The sequence below is a fragment of the Loxodonta africana genome, chromosome 4, assembly GCF_030014295.1.
Source record: "Loxodonta africana isolate mLoxAfr1 chromosome 4, mLoxAfr1.hap2, whole genome shotgun sequence".
Lineage (NCBI taxonomy): Eukaryota > Metazoa > Chordata > Mammalia > Proboscidea > Elephantidae > Loxodonta > Loxodonta africana.
In genome coordinates this window covers 15,125,890-15,147,907 of record NC_087345.1, presented here as the reverse complement: position 1 = coordinate 15,147,907, position 22,018 = coordinate 15,125,890, and the positions used below count along the sequence as shown (strand labels likewise).

General features: G+C 52.1%; 1 protein-coding gene across 6 annotated transcripts in view; it reads right to left on the bottom strand.

Annotated features, from left to right (window-relative positions):
* Positions 1 to 22,018, bottom strand: part of PLA2G6 (phospholipase A2 group VI) — an 82,653-nt gene that overhangs the window by 20,523 nt on the left and 40,112 nt on the right. For all 6 annotated transcript variants that reach the window (XR_010321689.1, XM_064283545.1, XM_023559990.2 and 3 more), the window contains 6 exons: positions 18,385 to 18,481; positions 17,028 to 17,210; positions 10,275 to 10,383; positions 8,699 to 8,863; positions 6,864 to 6,942; positions 2,293 to 2,456 (listed from right to left, as the gene is read on the bottom strand). Coding sequence is in view for 5 of the 6 variants with exons in the window: in XM_064283545.1 (XP_064139615.1) it covers positions 2,293 to 2,456; positions 6,864 to 6,942; positions 8,699 to 8,863; positions 10,275 to 10,383; positions 17,028 to 17,210; positions 18,385 to 18,481 (797 nt within the window). In the remaining variant the exon portion in view is untranslated. The remainder of the gene's footprint in view (positions 1 to 2,292; positions 2,457 to 6,863; positions 6,943 to 8,698; positions 8,864 to 10,274; positions 10,384 to 17,027; positions 17,211 to 18,384; positions 18,482 to 22,018) is intronic.

The following is a 22,018-nucleotide window of genomic DNA, read 5'->3' as shown; positions in this document are numbered from 1 at the left end:
TCATTAAGCAATGTCCTTAATTTTGTATTATTTTCTTTATAGGAGTGGCCCTAAACTGTATAAACTCTAAGCCACTTAAAAGCTGGATCCATTCCTGTCTGTCATGGAAAAGAAGGCACAGCCCTGTCCTCTCTTGGAGCACAGACAAGGTCAAACATATGGAGTTACAAAGGGGCAGTTCCCCTCACAGGAAAGAGGGGCCGCCCTGCCTGCCTGGTGGGGTGCTGTGCAGGCAGAGGCTGGCAGGAAAGGGCCGGAAAGGGGGTTCCTGCCCATGGGAGAGGTCGGACTTGGTGGATGGGCACATCCCTGCCAGAGCTCCCTGGAGTCTAAAGACGACTCTGGATGAAGGAGAAATGTCCCCTGAAGAAGGAAGTGGCCCTTTCCTGAGGAGAGGCTGGGACCTCCCAGTCTGCCCCCTCAGGCCCCACACCCTCATGCACTGGAGACAAACTCTGGAGATGGCTCTTCTCTCACTGGAAGACAGAAACTTAGGACCAGAGAGGGGAGGTGTGGCCCGAGGCCAGGGGAGGACAGGATCCAGGAAAGGTGCCAGGAAGTGAGCACAGAGTGCTGGGTGTACAGACGGAAACCCAGGGCAGCTCACTCATGACCCTCTCTGGTCCTTAGTTTCCCCACCTGTAAGGGCGGTAATACCCTATTCACCTCACAGGGTGATAGGGAGAATCACCAAAACGAAGTGAAATGCTTGTCAATGAAGTGCCGCAGACAATAAAGTCTCACTTGCTGACTATTGACCCCTCTTCCCAGAGACCCTGGGGCACTGCTCTCAGTGGCCTCCTGGGTTGGCTGTGCCCACACTTTGGATGCATGCTGGACTGCCAGCCATGGCCCTCCCCACACCGCCCAGGAAACACACAGAGCACGTCTGTCTCCCCGACCCACCATGGCCCCCTGCCTCAGCTCTGCACCCCAGCAGCCAGCACAGACCTGGCCCACAGCACCTTCATGCCCCCACAGGGTCCTCTCTGGTGCCTCCACAGGGTCCTCTCTGGTGCCTTCTGGGCTATGGACAATCAGGATCCAGACTTGAAAGGTACCTTGGAGGGCATAAAATCCTGCCAGCACCAGCTGGACCTGCCAGTCAGGGTTGCTGAGACCAAGGACAATTCCTATCTGGGTGGTAGCTGGGCTGCTCAGTGATTCTGGGGGCCACCCTCACACTCAGTATCACGCAGCTCAAACTCCACAAAGGAGACCCCACTTGAGGTGAACACTGGCCTACTCAGAAGTCTGTCCAGTCAGTACAGTGTCCTGTCTGTCCCTGGGACTTGGTGCCCACCCAGCCTTCATGAAGCTGTGGTGGAAGCAACCTGTGGCCTTGGGCAGACTCTGGGCAGAGAGTTTGGGAACTGGGTTCTAGCCTGAGCAAGCCCACTGAAGAGTGATATGACTTTGGGTCTCCCCGTTTAGGGCCATCATATTTCTCCAACCTGTGGGTAAAATGAAGCAGGTGGACCAGGGCTCAGACACTCTGGGACTCGAGGCTCCTCAGTCCTCGGGCCACCACCCCATTTGTCCTAGATGGCCTCCTTGTTTCCAGCAGGTGTCCAGGCCCTGGGGTGCCCACCCTGCTGGGGTGAGCGGAGGAGAGGTTGAGGCAACCAAGATAAAAATGCTTCACTTAGCATTGAGTTTATGTTAATGATGGTGGGATAATTCGGAAAAAGATAGTGATAATGGTTGTACAGAGTCCCTGGGAGGCGAAAATGGTTAAACATTGGACTACTAGCTGAAAGGCTGGCGGTTCAAAACCACCCAGAAGGGCCTCAGAAGACAGGCCTGGCGATCTGCTTCCGAAAGGTAAGAGCCTTGAAAACCCTAGGAAGCAGTTCTGCTCTGCACACAAGAGGTGGCCGTGAGTTGAGACTGACTCGACGGCAACCATTAGCACCAACAACGGTTGCACAATACGAAGAATATAAGCAATGTCACTGAATTTCACACGTAGAAACTGTGGAATTGGCAAATGTTTTGGTGTGGATATGTTCACAATTAAAAAAAAATGCTTCCAACACTGAAGGAGGAGCCACTGGTTCTGGCCTCTGGGGCGGCGGGGTCGGGGGGGTGGACATCTAGCTGCAGCCCGTCCTTCCAGCCTTTCTCCTTCTAGGCTCAGCGCTACACCCTCACTGCCCGCAAGGCTCTGGTTTATGGTCCTTCCCTACCCCATGCCCTCTGCTGCAGAGCTCCGAAAGCAAACTTAGCCCTCTTTGAGGGCGGGTCTCACCCCACCCCACCCTGCCCCACCCCCCGGGGGGCTGCCCTTACTGTGCAGAATGGCCAGGGCCAGGATGCCCCCCGTACTGGTCCCAGCCACCCAGTCAAAGAGGTCCTTGGTGGCGACGCCTGAGGCCTTCTCGATGGCGATGAGGAGCTGGATGATGACGAGTCCTTTCACACCCCCTCCGTCCAGGCAGAGCAGGTGGTCGCGGCTGCGGCGCGGACATCAGTGGGAGAGAAGAGGGGGATGTTACAGCCTCCGTGGGACCCTGGCTGCTGCCAGCACTTCAGGTCATCCCCTCGCTCAGCAAGTGGCCCCACAGCATGGCACCCTAGCAGACGCAACGAGCAACAGCAGACAAGTCCCTGCTCTCATGGAGCTCACATGCTACTGGGGAATCAGGGAGCTGTTATGGATTGAACTGTGTCCCTCAAAAATATGCATTGTAAGTCCTAACCTCTATACTGTGCATGTCATCCCATGTGGGAATAGGGTTTTCTTTGTTAATGTTAGGAGGTCATATCAGTGTAGATTAGGTACAGAAGTAAGGAAGCACAGGTGGGGGTGATAGATGCCACACTACATGAAGATCACCAAGCAACCGAGGAAGAGACGCTGAAAAGAAACAAGGACATTTCCCCAGAGCCGACAGAGAGAGAAACCCTTCCTCTAGCGCCAGTGCCCTAAATTTGGCCGTCTAGGTGGCACAGTAGTTAAAGCACTTGGCTGCTAACCAAAAGGTCGACCCACAGCTGCTCCGAGGGAGAAAGTTGTCGCAGTCTGCTTCTGTAAAGATTTACTGCCTTGGAAACCCTATGGGGCACTTCTAGTCTGTCCAATAGGGTCACTGTGAGTCAAAATCGATTTGATGGCAGTTCTTTTTTTTTTTTTTTAGCCTCCTAAACTGTGAGAAAATATATGTCTGTTCGTTAAAGCCCCCACTTGTGGAATTTCTGTTATAGCAACACTAGAGAGCTAAGACAGGAGTGAAGGTCGAAGGCAAAACGGATAGATGCGCAGTATTTCCGGAGGCGAAGTGTGAAGGAGAAAAACAGAGGCAGGTAAGGGGAGCAAGGGGGTCCTCACCAACGAGGTGCCGTCTCAGCAGAGACCTGGGCCTGACTTTGCCGGGCTAGACAGGGAGCTCCTTGAGGGTAGCAGCCCAATTTTGGTCAGGTCTATATCCCCAGTGCCAGGCTTGACCCTAAGCTGGTGCTTGATAAGTCTTTTTGAATTAAACAGGCCAGGGAAGTGTTATCGATTAAATTGTGTCCTCCAAAATGTGTCTTGAAATCCTGGCCCCTGTACCTGTAAGCAGGATCCTATTTAGAAATCAGGTTTTCTTTGTTACGTTCATTAGATCACATCCAGATAGAACCAAAAACCAAACCCACTGCCACCGAGTCAATTAAGACTCACAGCAACCCCATAGGACAGAGTAGGATTGCCCCAAAGGCTTTCCAAAGTCGTAGATCTTTACAGAAGCAGACTGCCCCATCTTTCTCTCATGGAACGGCTGGCAGGTTTGAACTGCCGACCTTTAGGTTAGCAGCTGAGCACATAAACTGTGCCACAACAGCTCCTTTATGCAAGTAGGGTGGGTTCGAAATCTAATCACTTCTGAGTTATAGAAAGAACAGAATGGACATAGACACACACACAAGGGAAGACAGACGACATATGAGGATCGTCTCAAGCCAAGGAATGCCAAGAAATACCCAGGGCTACTGACAAGGAAGGAACCAATGTGGCTGAGACCAATCAGGACTTCTAGCCTCCAGAACCGTGAGAAAATAAATTTCTGTTCTTTAAAGTCACCCCCTTGTAGTATTCGTGTTAAAGCAACACTAGGACACCAAGATAGGAAGGAAGGGTGGAACCCTGCAGGTGGCCAGAGGATGGCTGGTGGAAGAGGGTCAGAACCCTCCACTCAGGGTGGAAGAAACAGGGAAGGAGGTAGGGAGGGAGAAGGACCATCTATGAACCAGGGACTGTGTCTTAGTCATCTACTGCTGCTATAGCAGAAATACCCCCCATGGATGGCTTTAACAAAAAGGTATTTATTCTCTCACAATCTAGGAGGCTAACCCACTGCCCCACTGCTGTCGAGTCGATTCCAACTCATAGCGACCCTATAGGACAGAACAGAACTACCCCATAGAGTTTCTAAGGAGAGTCTGGTGGAATCAAACTGCTGACCTCTTGGTTAGGAGCCATAGCACTTAACCACTATGCCGCCAGGGTTTCCAGTTTAGGAGGCTAAAAGTCCAAATTCAGGGCACCGGCTCCAGGGGAAGGCTGTCTCTGTCAGCTCTGGGGGAAGGTCCTTGTCATCAATCTTCCCTGTCGAGGAGCTTCTCAGCACAGGGACCCCAGGTCCAAAGGACATGCTATTCTCCTGGCTCTTCTTTCTTGGTGGTATGAGGTGTCCATGTCTCTCTGCTGGCTTCTCTCTTTTATATCTCAAAAGAGATTGGCTTAAAACAATCTAACCTTGAAGATTGAGTCCTGCCTCATTAACATAACTGCCACTAATCCCGCCTCATTAACATCATAAAGGAAGGTTTTACAACACATAGGAAAATCACATCAGATCACAAAATGGTGGACAATCACACAAGACTGGGAACCATGGACTAGCCAAGTTGACACAGATTTTGTGGAGACACAATTCAACCTGTAACAGATGGTGTGGAGTTTTCTCCATCATCTACTCGCTTCACTGTCCCAGACCCTGAGATAGACACTCCCTGTTATCCCTGCAGACACTCAACACACGTTTTTGAGTGAATGAAAGAATGAAGCTCTGAGGTTAAGTGACTGGTGCAAAGTTACTCCGTGGACATGTGATGCAAACTGGATTAGAACCCGGGTCTGCTGACTCTGGAGTCATGCTCCCCTAAACATGCCCTGTCTTCCCAAGTCCTCCAAGCCTTGGTTGCCCAGGCCCTAGGGCTGCAGAACCCTCTGAGCACCTGCCCTCACTGGCCATGCCCTAGGGGAATGGCTCAGACCTGGAACCTTCCTTCTGGTCTCATCTCTCCACCTCAGCTTAAACGTCACTGCCTCAGAGAAGCCCGCCCTGATGCCATCAGGATGGTCTCGCACTGCTGGCTGTGGGCGCCTGTCGCCCTGATAATCAGTTACTCTGTCTACTTGTTTACTCTCTTTCTCCCCTAGTGGACTGGAAGTGCCCAGAGGGCGGGGACGGTGTCTGCTCTGTGCAGAGCTGTCTACCCTCATATACCTCAGTGGATGCAGGAGGTGTGCCGTGGAGAGCTGGAGAATGAAGGAGGCCCATGTGTCCCACCTCCAGGGCCTGCATCTTTTCCTGGACAAGGTGCCCAGCCCTGAAGCCAGCCCAGCGGGAGGCAGGTAGGCTGCACTGGCCCAGAGGACTGCAGAGCCCCTGACCGGGAGGCTAGAGTGAAGAAGCCAGGCCTTTCTGAGGGCCTGGGGAATGCAGGCCTGAGCTATGCGGCTCATAAGACCTGTGAGGGGAGGTCCCCTAGATGTCTCCAGACACCAGCACCTCTCTCCCCACCCCCAGGTGGGGGCTCTCAGGCTCTGGCAGCTCCCCTGGTCCCACTGTGGACCCCCCTCTCCTCTAACTGCCCGACAGGTGTCGGTCCTCCCCAAGTACTGCCCCCAGCCGCCCTACCTCTGCCTTCTGCAGACCTGTGTGCACAGGGGTCGGGGGGCACAAGGGGGTGCGGAAGGCCAGGATGCTGATGGGGGCAGATATACCCCCAGGGCCTATACAACAGGGTGGTATGGAAGTGCATGGTGTGTGCAGCCCAGGAAAAGCAGGCCCTTCAGCCATGAGGGGCAGAGCCACGGGGTCTGACCGCTGCCCACCCCCTGGAGCAGAGGCTGCATCTGGCTACAGGGCTGACACTGGGTGTAAGCCAGGATGGGTGTGCCGAGCAGGAAGGGTGTGAATCCGGAAGACCCAGGTGTGAGTCTGCAACTGACATACACTGTGTGACCTCAAGCAGGTCACTTACCCTCTCAGTGCCTCAGGTTGTACAGCTGCAAAGCAAGGTCACTGACACCTCCCCCCAGGAAGGCTGCTGGGAACACAGGGAGGCAACAAACGGAGAACAAACTAGTATGAAGCAGGGGAATTCTCAGCCAGAAACACATTTGTCCGGGTAACTTGCAATGCTGGCTGGCACTGACTCTGGGCACCAGGGACTGGGCCTTAAGGGCAGGGCCTTGGGCTTCTCTCTTTGTGGCCCTTCACCCATACCCGCCCCCTTGGGTGGGCCTGGGGTACAGCAGGTGCTTGGGAAGCCAGGCCACCCTACTAGTTTCATGGAGGGTACAGACTAAGGAAGTGGGTGGGGGCTGAGGAGGTAGGTGCAGTCTCGCAGCAACACTGACATTCCCTCAAAGGGAAACTGGCCCCCTCCCCAGCCCATGACAAGACTGCAGCCGGACCTGGCCTAAGCCACACCATCTCCACCGTGGACTTTCCGCCTTAGCCTGCCTGGTTACTGGTGAAGGGGCAGACCAGGCGCCTGGTGACTCAGCCCCTGCTGAGAACTAGAGAGGGCGTGAGTGATCTCGCAAGCCGTGGTGAGGGCTGGAGGGGCCCCAAGGTCGCCCCACTTACCTGCGCGTCTCGTCCCGCAGGGAGTTCAGGATGAAGGCCGGCTTCCGGGCCCGGGTGATGTGTGTAATATCCTGCAGCTCTGCGGAGCACAGGGCAGGCAGGGCTGGGCCAGGCCCCAACCCCACAGCCCACCAGCCCCTAGAGGCAATCTGGGGCTGTGCCCCTCATCCCACCACCCCCGGGAAGGCTCCTTGGGGACAGAAGGGCTACAGTGCTGAGGGAAGCCCGAGCTGCTCTGGGAAGGGCCCCCACCCTGCCCAACCAGCTTCCAGGCTTCCCCTCAATGTCTTCCTCCTGAGCCCTGAAGCAGGCCCACCCATGTGTGTCCTGTGTTCACAGTTCACAGTGCTCTATGCGCATCCAAGCTGATGCTGCGCGGGGTAAGAATTATTCTCCTGACTTACAGCTGAGGCTTAAAGAAGCTACGGACTTGTCCAAGGTCATTAGGCCCAGGGCAGGACCAGGACGTTCCTCGGGGTTTAACTTCATGGGTGGAGGAGGTATCCTAACCACTCTTCCAATGTCCCTCGTCCCAATCCCAGGTCTGGAAACTTCCTCAGTGGTCTCTTGGATTGGATCCACCCATCCACTCTGTCCACCTTTCCCCTGTACCCCAGGCCTGCTGCCCCAAGCCCACCCCAAGCCACGTGTCCCCCCCATTTGGTCAGCTGCCCCTCCTAACAAGCAGCCTGGAGCCGAACCCTGCCAGTGCCCCTGATGCTGGCATTAGCAGACCCTCCCATCGCTGAGCACAGAGTCTAGAAGCAGCAAAGCAGCATGTCTGTGAAGCGGCATGCCTCCCCTCCCCAGGGCAGTGGCCAGAGCAGGGGGAGACTGGCCAGGAGTGGCAGCAGCACTGACAGCCACAGTGCTGAGGGGGAGCCCGCATCTGGGGATGCAGCTGAGAAAAAGGAACCGCAGGAACCAGGGTGGCAGCTAACCCAGGGCTGGCGGGGCCCTGCAGCCTCTCTCTACCCAGCGCATTACCCACCAGACACCGCGCCCCCGGCCCACCGTCCAGCCTGGTGTGGGTGACTGCCTGCCTGTAAAATTGAGATAAAAGGGAGATGGTGGAGGCAGTTCCCAGAAGGCTGGGCAGGGGAAGGACAGAGGTGGACCAGGAAGACTGACGGTAGCTGCTGGCTCTCTACCTCTGCTGAGCTCCAGGCTGCGCTGAGCTATCCTGAGTAGGGATGCTGGTATCTGCTTCCCCAATGGGAACAAAAAAAGTCTGGCTTGCCAAGGATTGGTTCCTGACTGCCCTGTTCAAGGGACTCCACGCCCAGGTGGGCCTCTGGGGAGTCAGCCCACTGCAACACCAGAGAAGGGTCTCGTCTCCTCTGGGGTTATCTCCCTGGGCAGCCAAGGAGGCTCCGGGCAGATGCCTCTGAAAGCCTGCAGGTCACCCAGTGGCCAGCAAATGGGCACGTAGGCCTTAGGCCAACAGAGACAAAGTAGTGCAGCAGAGCCCACTCCCTGTTCAAGCCAGAGGGCCACACACTCTGGGCCCCAGGCTGCACTCCTCACGGCCCATGCTCAGCTCCCAGGAGTCAGGAGAGACAGAGCACGTACCTGCCTCGGGGGTGCCACAGGGAATACCCAGACCTGAGACCCAAGTCCAGGGCACCCCTCAGGGGCAGTGGACTGCAAGACATCAGCCAGGGCCCTGCAGACCTCTGGGATCTCTGGTGGCTGGCTGCCCTACAGAGGCTGACAAATCTTGCCCCATCCTCCCTTATTCCCCTTCACGCCATTTCTTTCCAACTGGGACTGCTCAGATCCCAGGGTCTGGGAGCCAGGCAGAGAGGAGGGAGTTGGGAGGTGGAGCAGCCTACCTAGGTTGCTTAGGCTGACTGATGGGCGCTGTGCTCTTTCCAGGGAGAAGAGGGGGTGCTGTGATGCTGCAGAGCCCTGTTCCATGGGGTCCCCGGGGGTGAGTGGGAAGTGGTAGTCGGCCCCTACAGTTCTCAGCAGAGTTAAGAGCGTCTTCCTGGTAACAACTTGTCATGGTTTGGGGAGGGGGAGAAGGCACAGGGTGAGAAATGATGTCAATATGCAGAGGCCCCTCCTTTCCACTCGGTCCCCTCTCCCTCTGCCAGGCCACCCCAGTACGTGAGGGCTGGGAGCCCTAGAAGCCCAACCCCACCCTGATGGGGTATGCTGACTCTAGTGTGTCACATCCTGAGAAGCCTCCTGGGGTCAGGGAAGAGCTGGGGGCCACCATGGAATATGGAAGGAGGGGGTCAGTCTCGCCCTACCCCATTACTTGGGGAATCCCATCTTTCCCTTCTACTCCAGCCAAAAAAGCACACCCTCCTCCATGTTCAGCAATTCTCGAAATCGCTGAAGTGACAGTCCCTTTCAGAATGTTATAGGGGCTGACTAGCCAGCCAGTGGGCATTCACTCCTATTTAACAGATGGGATGACTGGGGAGGATGCCACAAGGCAGCACACATACTGCGGGGTACCATCCACAGCAACCTCCACAGCTCCCCAAAGCCCACCAGAGGGGGCACCAGTCTCCTGGTGAGGGGTTCTGCTTTTTCCAGCTCTGCAAGGCTGACTGTGTGAGCAAACAGCGCATGCACACGGGCTGTATACACGTGGGCATGCACACGGGACTGTGTAGGGCAGCATGTGAACGGGCTGTGTACACGTGGGCATGCATGTGGACCTGCTAGGGCAGCATGTGCACGGGCTGTGTACACGTGGGCATGCACGTGGGCCTGCGTAGGGCAGCATGCCCATGGGCTGTGTACATGTGGGCATGCACGTAGGGCAGCGCATGAACCCAATGGCCAGACAGGAAGTCCCCGGGTTACCAACTGTCTTTAAGTCAAATGTATAAGTGGAACAGGAGCATATGGTTCTTATTTAGCCTTACTTTAGTGTGAGAAAAGACTGGAAGAAAAGCCTTTTCAACAATTTAAAAGCTGCTCCTGCGACAAGGGAAGGTGATTGTGATGAAGAAGTCGTTGTGAGTAGGGGTTGGTTCAATCCTTTCAAAGTCAGGGCAAAGTTACGTAACATTGAAGGGCAAGTACTAGCTGTCTGTAAGGCGGACTTTGTAGCCTGGGGACTGCATGTCCTTGCAAATGGTCCCACCAGTGAATTCCCTGAGTGGGGCTGAGGCTGCTGCTGCTGCCTTCCGTGCCCCACCCGTGCTGGGTGTCCAGGCACCCTGAGGTGGGATGAGGGGCTCCACAGAGGAGAACGCTGGTTTGACGAGCCCCCTCTGCTCGTCAGGGCCCCCCTTCCTGTGAGAAGGAAGCTCCCCCTCTGAGCCTCCCAGGTGCTCCCAGCCATTCTGTGTAGGCGGCAGCTGATGGGGTGATGGCTAGGACACCCCTCCTCCCCTCCCTGCACCACGACCCCCGCCCCCACTCTGTCCCAGGGTGCAGAGAACGTACGTTTGCTGACTCTGTTGGCTATGAATGCAGGAGTCTCCCCAAAGTCATTTGGGGTATCCACCTCTGCCCCAAAGACAATGAGGGCCTTGATCATCTCCACGTTGTCTTTCTGTTGGGAAGGGAATGAGAGGAAAACGCAAGACAGCTCAGGAAGTGAAGAGAAAAAGGACCCGTGGCCTTCTCTACGTACCCGTCAACTAGGTGGGCCTCTCACCAGCATGGGGTGGGGAGGCGGGATGGACTCTGGAGCCCTTTTTATCCCCCACCCAGCTGACCTGGTATGTCAAAGTCTGCCATTTGAAGCTCTGACAAACAGGCTTAAAAGTACCCACAGGTGAGGGTCTAGGGACCCAGGCAGAAATCACCAGCACCCCAGCCTGCCAGCTCCCACCTGAAGGAAGCAATGCCTCTTGACCCCTGATGCAGGGGCCATGGAGACACTGAAGGGTCGGCTGCTGATGGCTTGCAGGAGTTGCAGGGAAAGGGGGAGCAAGGAAAGGGAAGGCTGTCCTGCCCTTCCAGCCAGAATGTCATTTCTAATAGGGAAGCCAGGCGCTGTTGGCAGCCTTCAGATCTAGCTTCTCTCCACAGAGCATTAGGGACGTGAAGCATTTGGAGGAGAGAAGGGGCATGGCGTGGTCTCGTAGGACACACCAATGGACTGGTCACCTGGGGACCTGAGCTCTGGTCTCGTCACCTCCCTCCTCTCGGGCCCGGTTTCCTTGCCTAGAGAACGAAGGGTATGTCTAGAATGGGTTTTCCAAACAGTTCTACATGTGCCATTAGGATTCATATGGGGACAGATGAACGTGTATGATTTTATCATTGTTCTTAGTTGCTGTTGAGTCGATTCTGACTCGTGGCGACCCCGTGTGTGCAGAGTGGAACTGCTTCATAGGGCTTTCAAGGCTATGACCTCTCAGAAGCAACTTGCCAGGCCTGTCTTCCAAGGCGCCTCTAGGTGGGTTCAAAGCGCCAGCTCTTTAGGCTAGTAGTAGAGTACTTAACCGTTTGCGCCACCCAGGGATTTTAATCATTAGTTAGGTATTTATTTTTTGGTTACCTCTGATTTATGGCACTGGTTCTCCACTTCAGGTAGAGATATAACGTTCCCTTCAAAGTTAATTTAAGTGAGTCTGAAAGTAAGCCAACTTGAGGAAATTATTAAGCACACAATTGTCAGGGTTGTGCATAAATATGACAAAAGCTGTGGGGATGGTATGCAAGTGACTGAAGTATGGAAAAAATGACCTGCTTCACTGGTTCTCAAAGTAAGGTCCATGGATCCCTAGGGGTCTGAGATCCTTTCAGAGGGTCTGTGAGGTCAAAACTATTTTCATAAAAATACCGAGATGTCATTTATCTTTTGCATTGTCTTGGTATTTGCACGGATGATGCAAAAGAAACGGTGGACAAAACTGCTGACATCTTACCACAAATCGAGACCGTGGCACCAGAGCTAACATTTATCATGGTTTTGTTCAGTGCCATGCACTCACAGTAAAGAAAAAAAAAAATCCAGTTCCACTTAAGAATACCTTAAAAAACAAATAAGAGAATGCCTTCAGGAAGCAGTAAAAATTACTCCTATTATTAACTCTCGGTCCTTGCACACATGTCTTTTTATTATTCCGTGCCATCAAACAAAGAGTACCCATTAAGCATTTCTGCAGCACATCCAAGTAAGAGGTTGTCTTGAGGAAAGGGCCTGTGTGGTTGTTTGAGGTGTGAGGTGAACTAGCTGCTTTTTTCATGGAACACCATTTTTATGTGAGTGAATAACTGACAAACTATGATTATTCTCAACAACGAATGCAGTGAGTCTGTCACATCTAGAAAAACAATGGACAGTAATTTTTGCCAATAATGAAAAAATATTAAGCTTTCCACATCTCCCAACATGGAGGAATTTGGAGGGCATTATGCTGAGTGAAATTAGTCAGTTGCAAAAGGCCAAATATTGTATGAGACCACTATTATGAGAACTCAAGAAAAGGTTTAAACACAGAAGAAAACATTTTTTGATGGTTTCGAGAGTGGGGAGGGGGTAAGAATGGTATTCACTAATTAGATAGTAGACAAGAATTCTCCTAGGTGATCCAGCTACCACCGATGACCACCTCGACAGAAAACACAACAGAGAATCCCTGATGGAGCAGGAGGACAGTGGGATGCAGACCTCAAATTCTTTTAAAGACCAGGCTTAATGGTCTGACTGAGACTAGAAGGACCCTGACAGTCTTGGTCCCTGGACCCTTTGTTAGCCCCAGGCTGGAACCATTTCCGAAGCCAACTCTACAGACAGAGATGGGACTGGACTATAAGATAAACAATGATACTGGTGAGGAGTGAGCTTCTTGGCTCAAGCAGACACTTGAGACTATGTGGGCAACTCCTGTCTGGTGGCTAGATGAGAAGGCAGAGAGGGACAGGAGCTGGTTGAATGGACATCGCGAATACAAGGTGGAGAGAAAGAATGTGCCGTCTCATTAAAAGGAGGGCAGCTAGGAGTACATGGCAGGGTGTATGTAACTTTTTGTATGACAGACTGACTATATTTGTAAACTTCTACCTAAAGCACAATAAGCAAATAAAGAATTAGGTGAAGGGAAGGACAACACACAATTCAGGGGCAGTCAGCACCACTGGACTAAACCAAAAGCTAAGAAGTTTCCTGAATACAACCAAACACTTCGAGGGACAGAGTAGCAGGGGTGGGGGTCTGGGGACCATGTTTTCAGGGGACATCTAGGTCAATTGGCCTAACAAAGTTTATTAAGAAAATGTTCTCTATCCCACTTTGGGGTGAGTGGCATCTGGGGTCTTAAAAGCTAGCAAGCGGCCATCTACGATGGGTCCCAACCCACCTGGAGCAAAGGAGAATGAAGAACACCAAAGACACAGGAAAATATTAGCCCAAAAGACAGAAAGAGCCACATAAACCAGAGACTCCATCAGCCTGCAACCAGAAGAACTAGATGGTGCCCAGCTACCACCAATGACCCCCCTGACAGGGAACACAACAGAGAGTCCCTGATGGAGCAGGAGACAAGTGGGGTGCAGAACTCAAAGTCTACTACAAAGACGGACATGGACCCCGGGCTCTCTGTTAACCCAGAACTAAAACCATTCCCGAAGCCAACTCTTCAAAGATTAGACTGGACTATAAGACATAAAATGATACTTGTGAAGGGCGTGCTTCTTAGTTCAAGTAGACGCATGAGACTAAATGGGCAGCTCCGGTCCAGAGGCAAGATGAGAAGGTAAAAAGGGATAAGAGCAGGTTGAATGGACTTGGGAAATCCAGGGTGGAAAGGGGGAGTGTGCTGACATATTATAGGGATAGCAACTAGGGTCACATAACAATGGGTATATACATTTTTGTACGAGAAACTAACTTGAGCTGTAAACTTTCACTTAAAGCACAATTAAAAAGAAAAAAAATTAAGCTTCCCAGAAAAAATTAGAATTTCAGTAAACCTGTCCATCATGGACTCGAAAGCTTCCCAATATTTAAAGACTTTTCTGATGATATCAGAGGGTTTTTTGTACTGTATAATAAAATGAAGAGTTCCTGGGTCACACAAATGGCTAAGTGCTTGGCTACTAACTGAAAGACTGGCGGTTCCAATCTGCCCAGAGGCACCTCGGAAGAAAGGCCTGGTGATCTGCTTCTGAAAGGTCACAGCCAGGGAAACCATACGGACCGCAGTTCTACTCTGGAGCACACATAGGGTCACTATGAATCTGAATCACCTTGATGGCAACTGGTTTGGTTTTTGGTTTATGATGAAATGGGTCAACATTTGGATATTATGCAAAAATCAGAGAACCAGTGTTTTCCAAGGATGATACAAGATCAAACATGGGCAAAAGATCCAAGCAAAGAGTACCACAGGACAATGGATTTAACGTAACAAGGCACTGAACGTCCACTGAGCTGCTTTCAGAGTCCATAGTGCAACCAGCTTTCCAGAAACCACCACTATCCAGGTTTGGCGGAGTACCAAAGAATATCCACGATGACCTGAAAAGGCTATTAAAATACTCCTCCCTTATAACTAGGGTACCTGGTTACCACCACCAACTGCTCTGGCAGGGATCACAATAGAGGGTCCTGGACAGAGCAGGAGAAAAATGTATTACGAAATTCAAATTCACACACACACACAAAAAAAGACCAGGATTGCTAGTCTGACAGAGACCGGAGAAACATTGAGAGTACAGCCCCCAGATACCCTTTTAATTCAGTACTGAAGTCACTTCTGAGGTTCACCCTTCAGCCAAAGATTAGACAAGTATATAGGGCCAGCAATAACACATGTGAGGGATGTGCTTCATAGTTCAATCCTGTATACAAGACTAAGGGGCACGCTAGCCCAAAAGCAAAGACGAGAAGGCAGGAAGGGACAGGAAAACTGGACACATGGAAACAGGTGAACTGGGGTGGAGAAGGGGAGAGTGTTGACACATCGCAGGGTTGGCAACAATGTCACAAAACAATTTCTGTATTAACTGTTTAATGAGAAACTAATTTGCTCTGTAAACTTTCACCTAAATCACAATAAAAAAGAAAAAAAATTGCTACTAATTGAAAGATGGGCAGTTCCAATTTATCCAGCGGCACCTCGGAAGAAAGGTCTGGAGATCTCAAAAAAATACTCTTCCCTTTTCCAACTACGTATCTGTGTAAGGCCAGATTTGCTTCAGATTCTTCAACTAAATAATACATCACAAGAGACTAAACACAGAAGATATGAGACTCCCCATGTGCGCTGTGAAGCCAGGCATTAAAAAGATTTGCAAAAATGTAAAACAATGCCACTCTGCTCACTTAGGGGTTTTTTGGCTTTGGAAAACGAAGTTATTTTTTAATGTTATTTATGTTAGCATGTACTGGGTTGATTATTTTTACCCAAATTAATATTTCTAAAATTCTCACTTTCAATTTCTAAAAAAAAAAAAAAAACATGGTTAAGTAGATATAATTACATCTAAATAAAAATCCTTAGAGCTCCTCAATAATTTTGAAGCATAGAGTTAAGGACTGATAAACTAGATAATTCTAAGGACCCATTCAGTGCTAAAAATGTCCACGGGTTTATTTATAGTCTCAGCCTCTTGGGGAAAAACATCTTCTCAGTAGTTATGACTTTTTGTATAAAACAGGATGTGTTCAAATATGTCCTAAATCTACTTCTTTTAAAGTCCCAGAGGTCTCTCCTGTTCTGTCACTCCGAGACTTGTTAAATAGACTTATGTGCATGTGGTATGGCTATAGGACACACACACATACACATACACGTGTGTCTCTTACACAACACGGGTGGTGCAAACAGTTGAAGTGCTCAGTTGCTAACTGAAAAGTTGCAGGTTCCAGTCTACCAGAGGTGCCTCAGGAGAAAGGCCTGGTGACCTACTTCCGAAAAATCAACCACTGAAAACCCCATGGAGCATAACCCTGCTCTGACATACACGGGAAAGCTATGAGTCAGTGCGGACTAGATGGCACCTGGTTTTTTTTTTTTTTTTTTTTCACCCCTACGTAAAATATGTACGTGCTGTAGTTCCCCAGCCAGACTGCAGAGGCTTTAAGGGCAGGAACTCTGTTCTAAATGTGACAAACACCTCCCGTGGGCTACCAAGATGGGTCAGCAGGCCTTGCCTTCACAGAGCTCAGTCTTTCATGGTGATAAGAACAACCTGCAGATGGCTATTTTCCCCTGATAATGAGGAAAGAGGACCAGCATTTGTAGGACGCTCACCCTGTGCCAGGTGCTCTACGTGTGACATCTGAACAGTCACCATAGACTTGTCAGGTGCCTACCATTTAATCCTCCCAACAACTCTGCCAGGTAGATATTGATACCCCCTGTCACGGAGTGAACTGTGTCCCCCCAAAATATCTGTCGACTTAGCCAGGCCATGAGTCCCAGTATTGTGTGGCTGTCCACCGTTTTTATGTGATTGCCCTATGTGTTATAAATCTTATCACTATGATGTAATAAAATGGATTAGCGGCAGTTATATTGATGAGGCTTACAAGATAAACAGTGTCTTAAGCCAGCCTCTTTTGAGATATAAGAGAGAAGCGAGCAGAGAGACTTGGGGACCTTGTACTACCAAAAAAGCAGTGCCGGGAGCAGAGCTCATTCTTTGGACCTGAGGTTCCTGTGCTGAGATGCTCCCAGACCAAGGGAAGACTGATGACAAGTACCTTCCTCCAGAGCAGACAGAGAGAGAAAGCTGACACCCTGAATTTGGACTTGTAGCCTACTAGAGTGTGAGAGAATAAATTTCTCTTTGTTAGAGCCATCCACTTGTGGTATTTCTGTTATAGCAGCACTAGGTGACTAAGACACCTCTGTTTTCCAGATGAGGAAACCAAGGCTGACAAAGGTGATGTAACTTGCCCAAGGCCACAGTCAGCAGTCAGAGCCATACCTTTTCCCTCTTATCAAGCAAGTGCCAAAGGAGGAGCACAGAAATAAAATGTACCGTGACACAGAGGAAGGAGACATTATTTTGGGCTGAGAGGGCAGAGGAGGGGACATGGACGGCTTCCTGGAGGAGGAAGCAGGCTTTGAGCCAAGGCTTGCAAGGAAAGACGATTCTGAGCAGCAGAGGAAAGGAAGACAGGCATTGCACGAGGGATGTGACAGGCTTCATGCTCAGCCCTGCCAGTCCTCTCTGCCTCCCCACCGAGAGGAGGGCGCATGGGCCGGTGCGTGAGGACACACAGCATGAGCTCACCGACATGGCCAGGTGCAGCGGGGTGTTGCCGTGCTCGCCGCGGGCATCAGCGTTGGCCCCGTAGGTCAGCAACACCATGACGCATTCGAAGCGGTTGCGCATCACTGCCACGTGCAGGGCTGTGTTTCCCGCGAAGCTGGTGCTGTTCACGTCGCAGCCCCGCTTCAGCAGCATGCGGGCCATCTGCGGAGACAGATGGGCCCAGGCCCATCAGTGGGCACTTGGGGAGCTGCGTGGTCTGCTGCACCGGGTGGCACCTGGCACTGCCCCCTCCTCCCTGAGAGGCCTTCTGGTATTGGCCTCCGGAAAGCTCTAGCAACAGGAAGAGTCCAGGCGCAGGCCCCAGTCCTAGGGGTGGCCCAAGACCTTGGCTCCCACACCCTCAGCACCCCAGGAACTAGGGACAAAAAGCGGGAGATGCGCCTACTGCTTTAAGGGACTTCCCGGTCCTATTCCTCCCTGCAAGTGTTCCTTTGAGGCCTGTCCCAGAATTGTCCTACTCCCTGTGGCCCTCCCCGGGACCCTGCAAAGGTCTCATCCTTTCCCAGACCCTGCCAACACTACCCCTGCTCCCCCAGCAGTCCCAGAGAGCCTGGCTCAGGAAAAAAGCTGGGGCTTTGGAGCCAGACAAGTCCGAACCCTAACCCCACCCCACCTTGTCCCAGCTGTGTGAGCTTGGACGGTCCCTGAACCCCTCTGCACCTCAGTTTTCCGTTTCTGTGAAAATAAGAATGTGAGTTCCTACCTCACTGGGTGTGGTGACAATGAATGATGGAACCTTCACAAAGAGCCTGACTTGGTATCTCGCTCCTGGCATGAGGAGGTGCCTGGCAGAGGTTGATAGGCTCTTGCCTCTGGGCCCACGCATTTAAGGGCAGGGCATGCACCACTTTGAAGCCTCCATCCTTCCAGGGGGATGGAGCGTGGTTTAGAGAAAGACTCCAGAAGAGATGCCCAGCCAGGCTCATGTGGGTGCAACTGGGCCCATCATCATCATCGTCGTCACACCTCCTTTTATTTGTGAGGCATTTGACAACCTGTGAAGAATTTACTCAGGCGCTACCTTGCTGAATTCAGATTTAACCCCCCTCCTCCAGGAAGCCTTCCCTGATGAATCCAGGGGCAGGTGATAGTGCATACACAAGGAAACTGAGGCTCAGAGGGGAAATTGCCACCCAGCCAGTGAGCACAGAGCACATCCCAACTCTCCACAGACTCATCTGCCTGTGGGCCCCCCATGAGGTCAGCCCCCCACAGGCCACCCTCAGAGTCCTCTCAGGAGCCTCCTTCCCGCTGGCAGCTGAAGAACACAGGGCTCTGGGGCCATCCCCCTTCCACGCCCTCAGACTCTGCCCACCTCTGCATTCTTGGCCCAGTGCAGGGGACTGGCTCCATAGCGAGGGTCTTTGCTGTGGATCTGGTTGCTGTCCATGCCTATGATCATTTCAGCACACCTGAGGGGAGAGGGCAGAGGCAGTGAGGAGGGGCTGGGGTAGGCCTGCTACTGAAAGAAGCCACAGTTCGGGGCTTCCTCACTGGTCAGGGAAATTCCACCTGCAAAGAAAGCTGCAAGGGCACCAACTAACATGCCCACCATGTATGTTGGGACGTACTGTGCCCCTCAAGGCACAGTCAAGCCCCCTCCTCCAGGAAGCCTTCCCTGATGCCGCCAGACAACAATGCTCAGTCTCACTGGTGCTGGCATTAGTCAGGCAGCCTGAGGCCCAGCCCTAGCTCCTCATGGTGACCTGTGCCAAGAAACTGAGCCTCTCTGCAGCATGGGGTCTGCTATGGGTTGAATTCTGTCCCCCAAAAATATGTGTTGTAAATTCTAACCCCTCTACCTGTGGTTATAATCCCATTTGGGAATGGGTTTTCTTTGTTATATTCGGAGACTATATCAGTGTAGGGTGTTTTACGCCAATTTCCTTTGAGACGTAAAAAGAGCAGATTAGGTGTAGAGAAGCAGCAGGGATGGGAGAAGACAGATGCCACACCATGTGACAATCACAAGGGAACCAAGGAACAAGGACTTTCCCCAGGGCCGACAGAGAGAAAGCCTTCCCCTAGAGCTGGCATCCTGAATTTGGACTTCTAGCCCCCTCAGCTGTGAGAGAATAAACTTCTGTTTGTTAAAGTCATCCACGTGTGGTATTTCTGTCATAGCAGCACTAGGTAACTGAGACAGGTTCCTAATAGGACCAGTCAGAGTGCACAGAAGACAACACACTTCGGTGCTTAGATCTGCACCAGGCACACAGCTGACCCGTGCCCCCACCTATTGCTGGTGTTTCATGCGTGGACCTGCATCCTGTAGGAAGTAGTATGGCAGAATGGTTAAGAGTGCAGTTGCTAGAGTCGGCCCTGACGCTTACCAGGTACGTGACCTTGGGCAAGTTACTCAACACCTCTAAGTGTTGGCTTCCTCATCTTTAAAACTGGGATGAAATACATCTGCTTCATTGGGTTATAATGAAATAGCCGTGGCAAGGCTGAGCTTAGTGGCCGGGGCGGCATTTGTTGTTGTCAGTTGCCACTGAGTTGGCTTCAATTCATGACGACTCCAGGTACAACAGAACGGTATGTTGCCCGGTCAGGCACCATCTGCACCATTGTTGGTATGCCTGAGTCCATTGTTGTGGTCGCTGTGTCTTCTGAGTGCCCTCCAACCTAGGGGCTCATCTTCCAGCACTGTCTCAGACAATGCCTGAGTCCACTGTTGTGGTCGCTGTGTCTTCTGAGTGCCTTCCAACCTAGGGGCTCATCTTCCAGCACTGTCTCAGACAATACTCTATCGTGCTCCATAGGTTTTTTGTTGGCTGATTTTCAGAAGTAGATCACCTGGCCTTTCCTCCTACTGTTAGTCTGGAAGCTACACTGAAACCTGTCCCCCAGGGGTGACCTTGCTGGTATGTTAAATGCTGGTGGTGTGGCTTCCAGCATTACAGCAACACGCAAGCCACCGAAGCAGGACACACTGACAGACGGGTGGTGGGAGCAGCACTGTGTTTAACAGTCTTAGCTGGTATGGTTGCCGTTGTTGTTCTCCTTCCCTAGAGCAGGCCTGGGACTTCTGGTCCTCATTTCCCCGCATCCTCACACCAGTGCCAGGCACACAGCACTTGCGACGCTGGGTTGTGCTGGACTTCCTCCTGGGGCTCTCTGAGACCCCCAGTGTCCACTAATGGAAAGCTAAGGCAGCCATGCTGGTCTCTCCAGGCCCCGCTCGGGTTCGGCTCCCGGGAGCCTTCCCTGAGCCCAGCAGGCTGAGAGCTGCCTTCTCTGAGCATCTGAAGTAGCCCTCACGCATCCTCCATCCACCTCAGCCCCCGCCCCACTGTCCGAGTCATCTGTTTCCCTCCAGGGCTGTGAGCTCCTCAATGGCAGGGACTCCGTAACCCAAGCATCCCAGGCACAGACCTGGCTCTCACTGGTTCTTAGCTCCTTACTTCTGAGTTGAAGTAAACAGCAGAGGGGGCTCCCAGAGCTGTGGTAGAACCACTGGTCAGTAACACTGAACACGCAGCTCTAGGGCACGCTGCTGGTAAAGGACTCTCCCTCCTGGGCCTCTGCAGAGCAAGGCAGCAGGAGTACACTCAGGTCTGAGACAACTCACCGTCTCACATTTGACGATGTTCTGTGTAGCCAGACGCCGACCCACAAGGAGGGCCTGGGTGGGGGCAGATTGGGAACGTGGTTGAAGGTGCTTGAGGAGACAGCACACTGGGCAAGGACCAGACTCCTAGATGGTAGAGCTCAAGGTGGCTGGAGCCCAGCACAAGCAGGGTGTTGTGTGATTCTTTGGGTAAAGGAGAGCATCATGGCCACTCAGTGTCCATTCAGAGGCTACCTGACTGCTGGGGGTAGGAGACCGTGTTTTCTCCAATGGTTTAGTCAAGTCATCCTAAAAGTTCTAATTCTCTTGATTGTGCTATGGAGAACGTACTTTGTACATGTTATCAGGAAGGACCAGTCCCTGGAGAAGGACATCATACTTGGTAAAGTAGAAGGTCAGCAAAAGAGAGGAAGACCCTAGGCAAGATAGACAGTGGCTGCAGCAATGGGCTCGAACATAACAATGATTGTGAGGGTAGCGGTATGGCAGTGCTGTGTGGGTGATGGAGTTGCTTGAACCATGGCTTGTCCTTCATTCACCTCTGTAAGCCCAGCACTTGCCACAGTGTCCAGGGCTGACTGACTGCTGGGCTCATTCATTCATTCTGGGTATTGTCCCTGCTGGATAATATTTTAAGATATTCATCTCTCTTTTCATCTTTTACTCATTCCGCCACCCAGACCACACCCGTGCACCTCCGTGCATGTGCAAACACATGCGTACACACACACAGACACAGAAAAGCATTTTCCTGAGACCAAGGATTCCCAGGTCTGGGGAGAAGGATAGAAACGAAAGAATTCTCTGTTATTGTTGGAGGCCATCGGGTTGATTCTGATTCACAGCGACCCCATGTGACAGAGAAGAACTGCCCCATGGGGTTTTCTTGGCGATAATCTTTACCGAAGCAGATGACCAGGTCTTTCTCTGGTACAGCCACTGAGTGAGTCTGAACCGCCAACCTTACTGTTAGCAGCCAAGTGCTTAACCGTTGTGCCACCGGGGTTCCTCAAGAATGTTCTCGCGCTCCCCAAACCAGGGGCATGGCATTTGCCTCCCAGCAGGGCCACCAGTCAGGACAGGAAGGAAGCATCTAGGCAGCTGGGCCCCAGGGCACCTTGCCAAGCACTCCTCCACTTTGAGCTGGGCACAGACGACACAGTGCCCCACTGCCATGAAGGAGCTGTTCAGATCAGGATGGTGGCCTTGGGTGGAAGGGGATCCAGGTCCACTGGTCCCCTCCAAGCCTTGGGGTTGCCTGAGACTCCAGACCTGGAGCGCCAGCTAGGGGAGTGGAAAGGAGGACCCAGGGAGGAATAAGATTGCTTTTCTCCAGTTTGGTAGAGGGAAGCTTGTGGTCAGAAATTACCTCGTA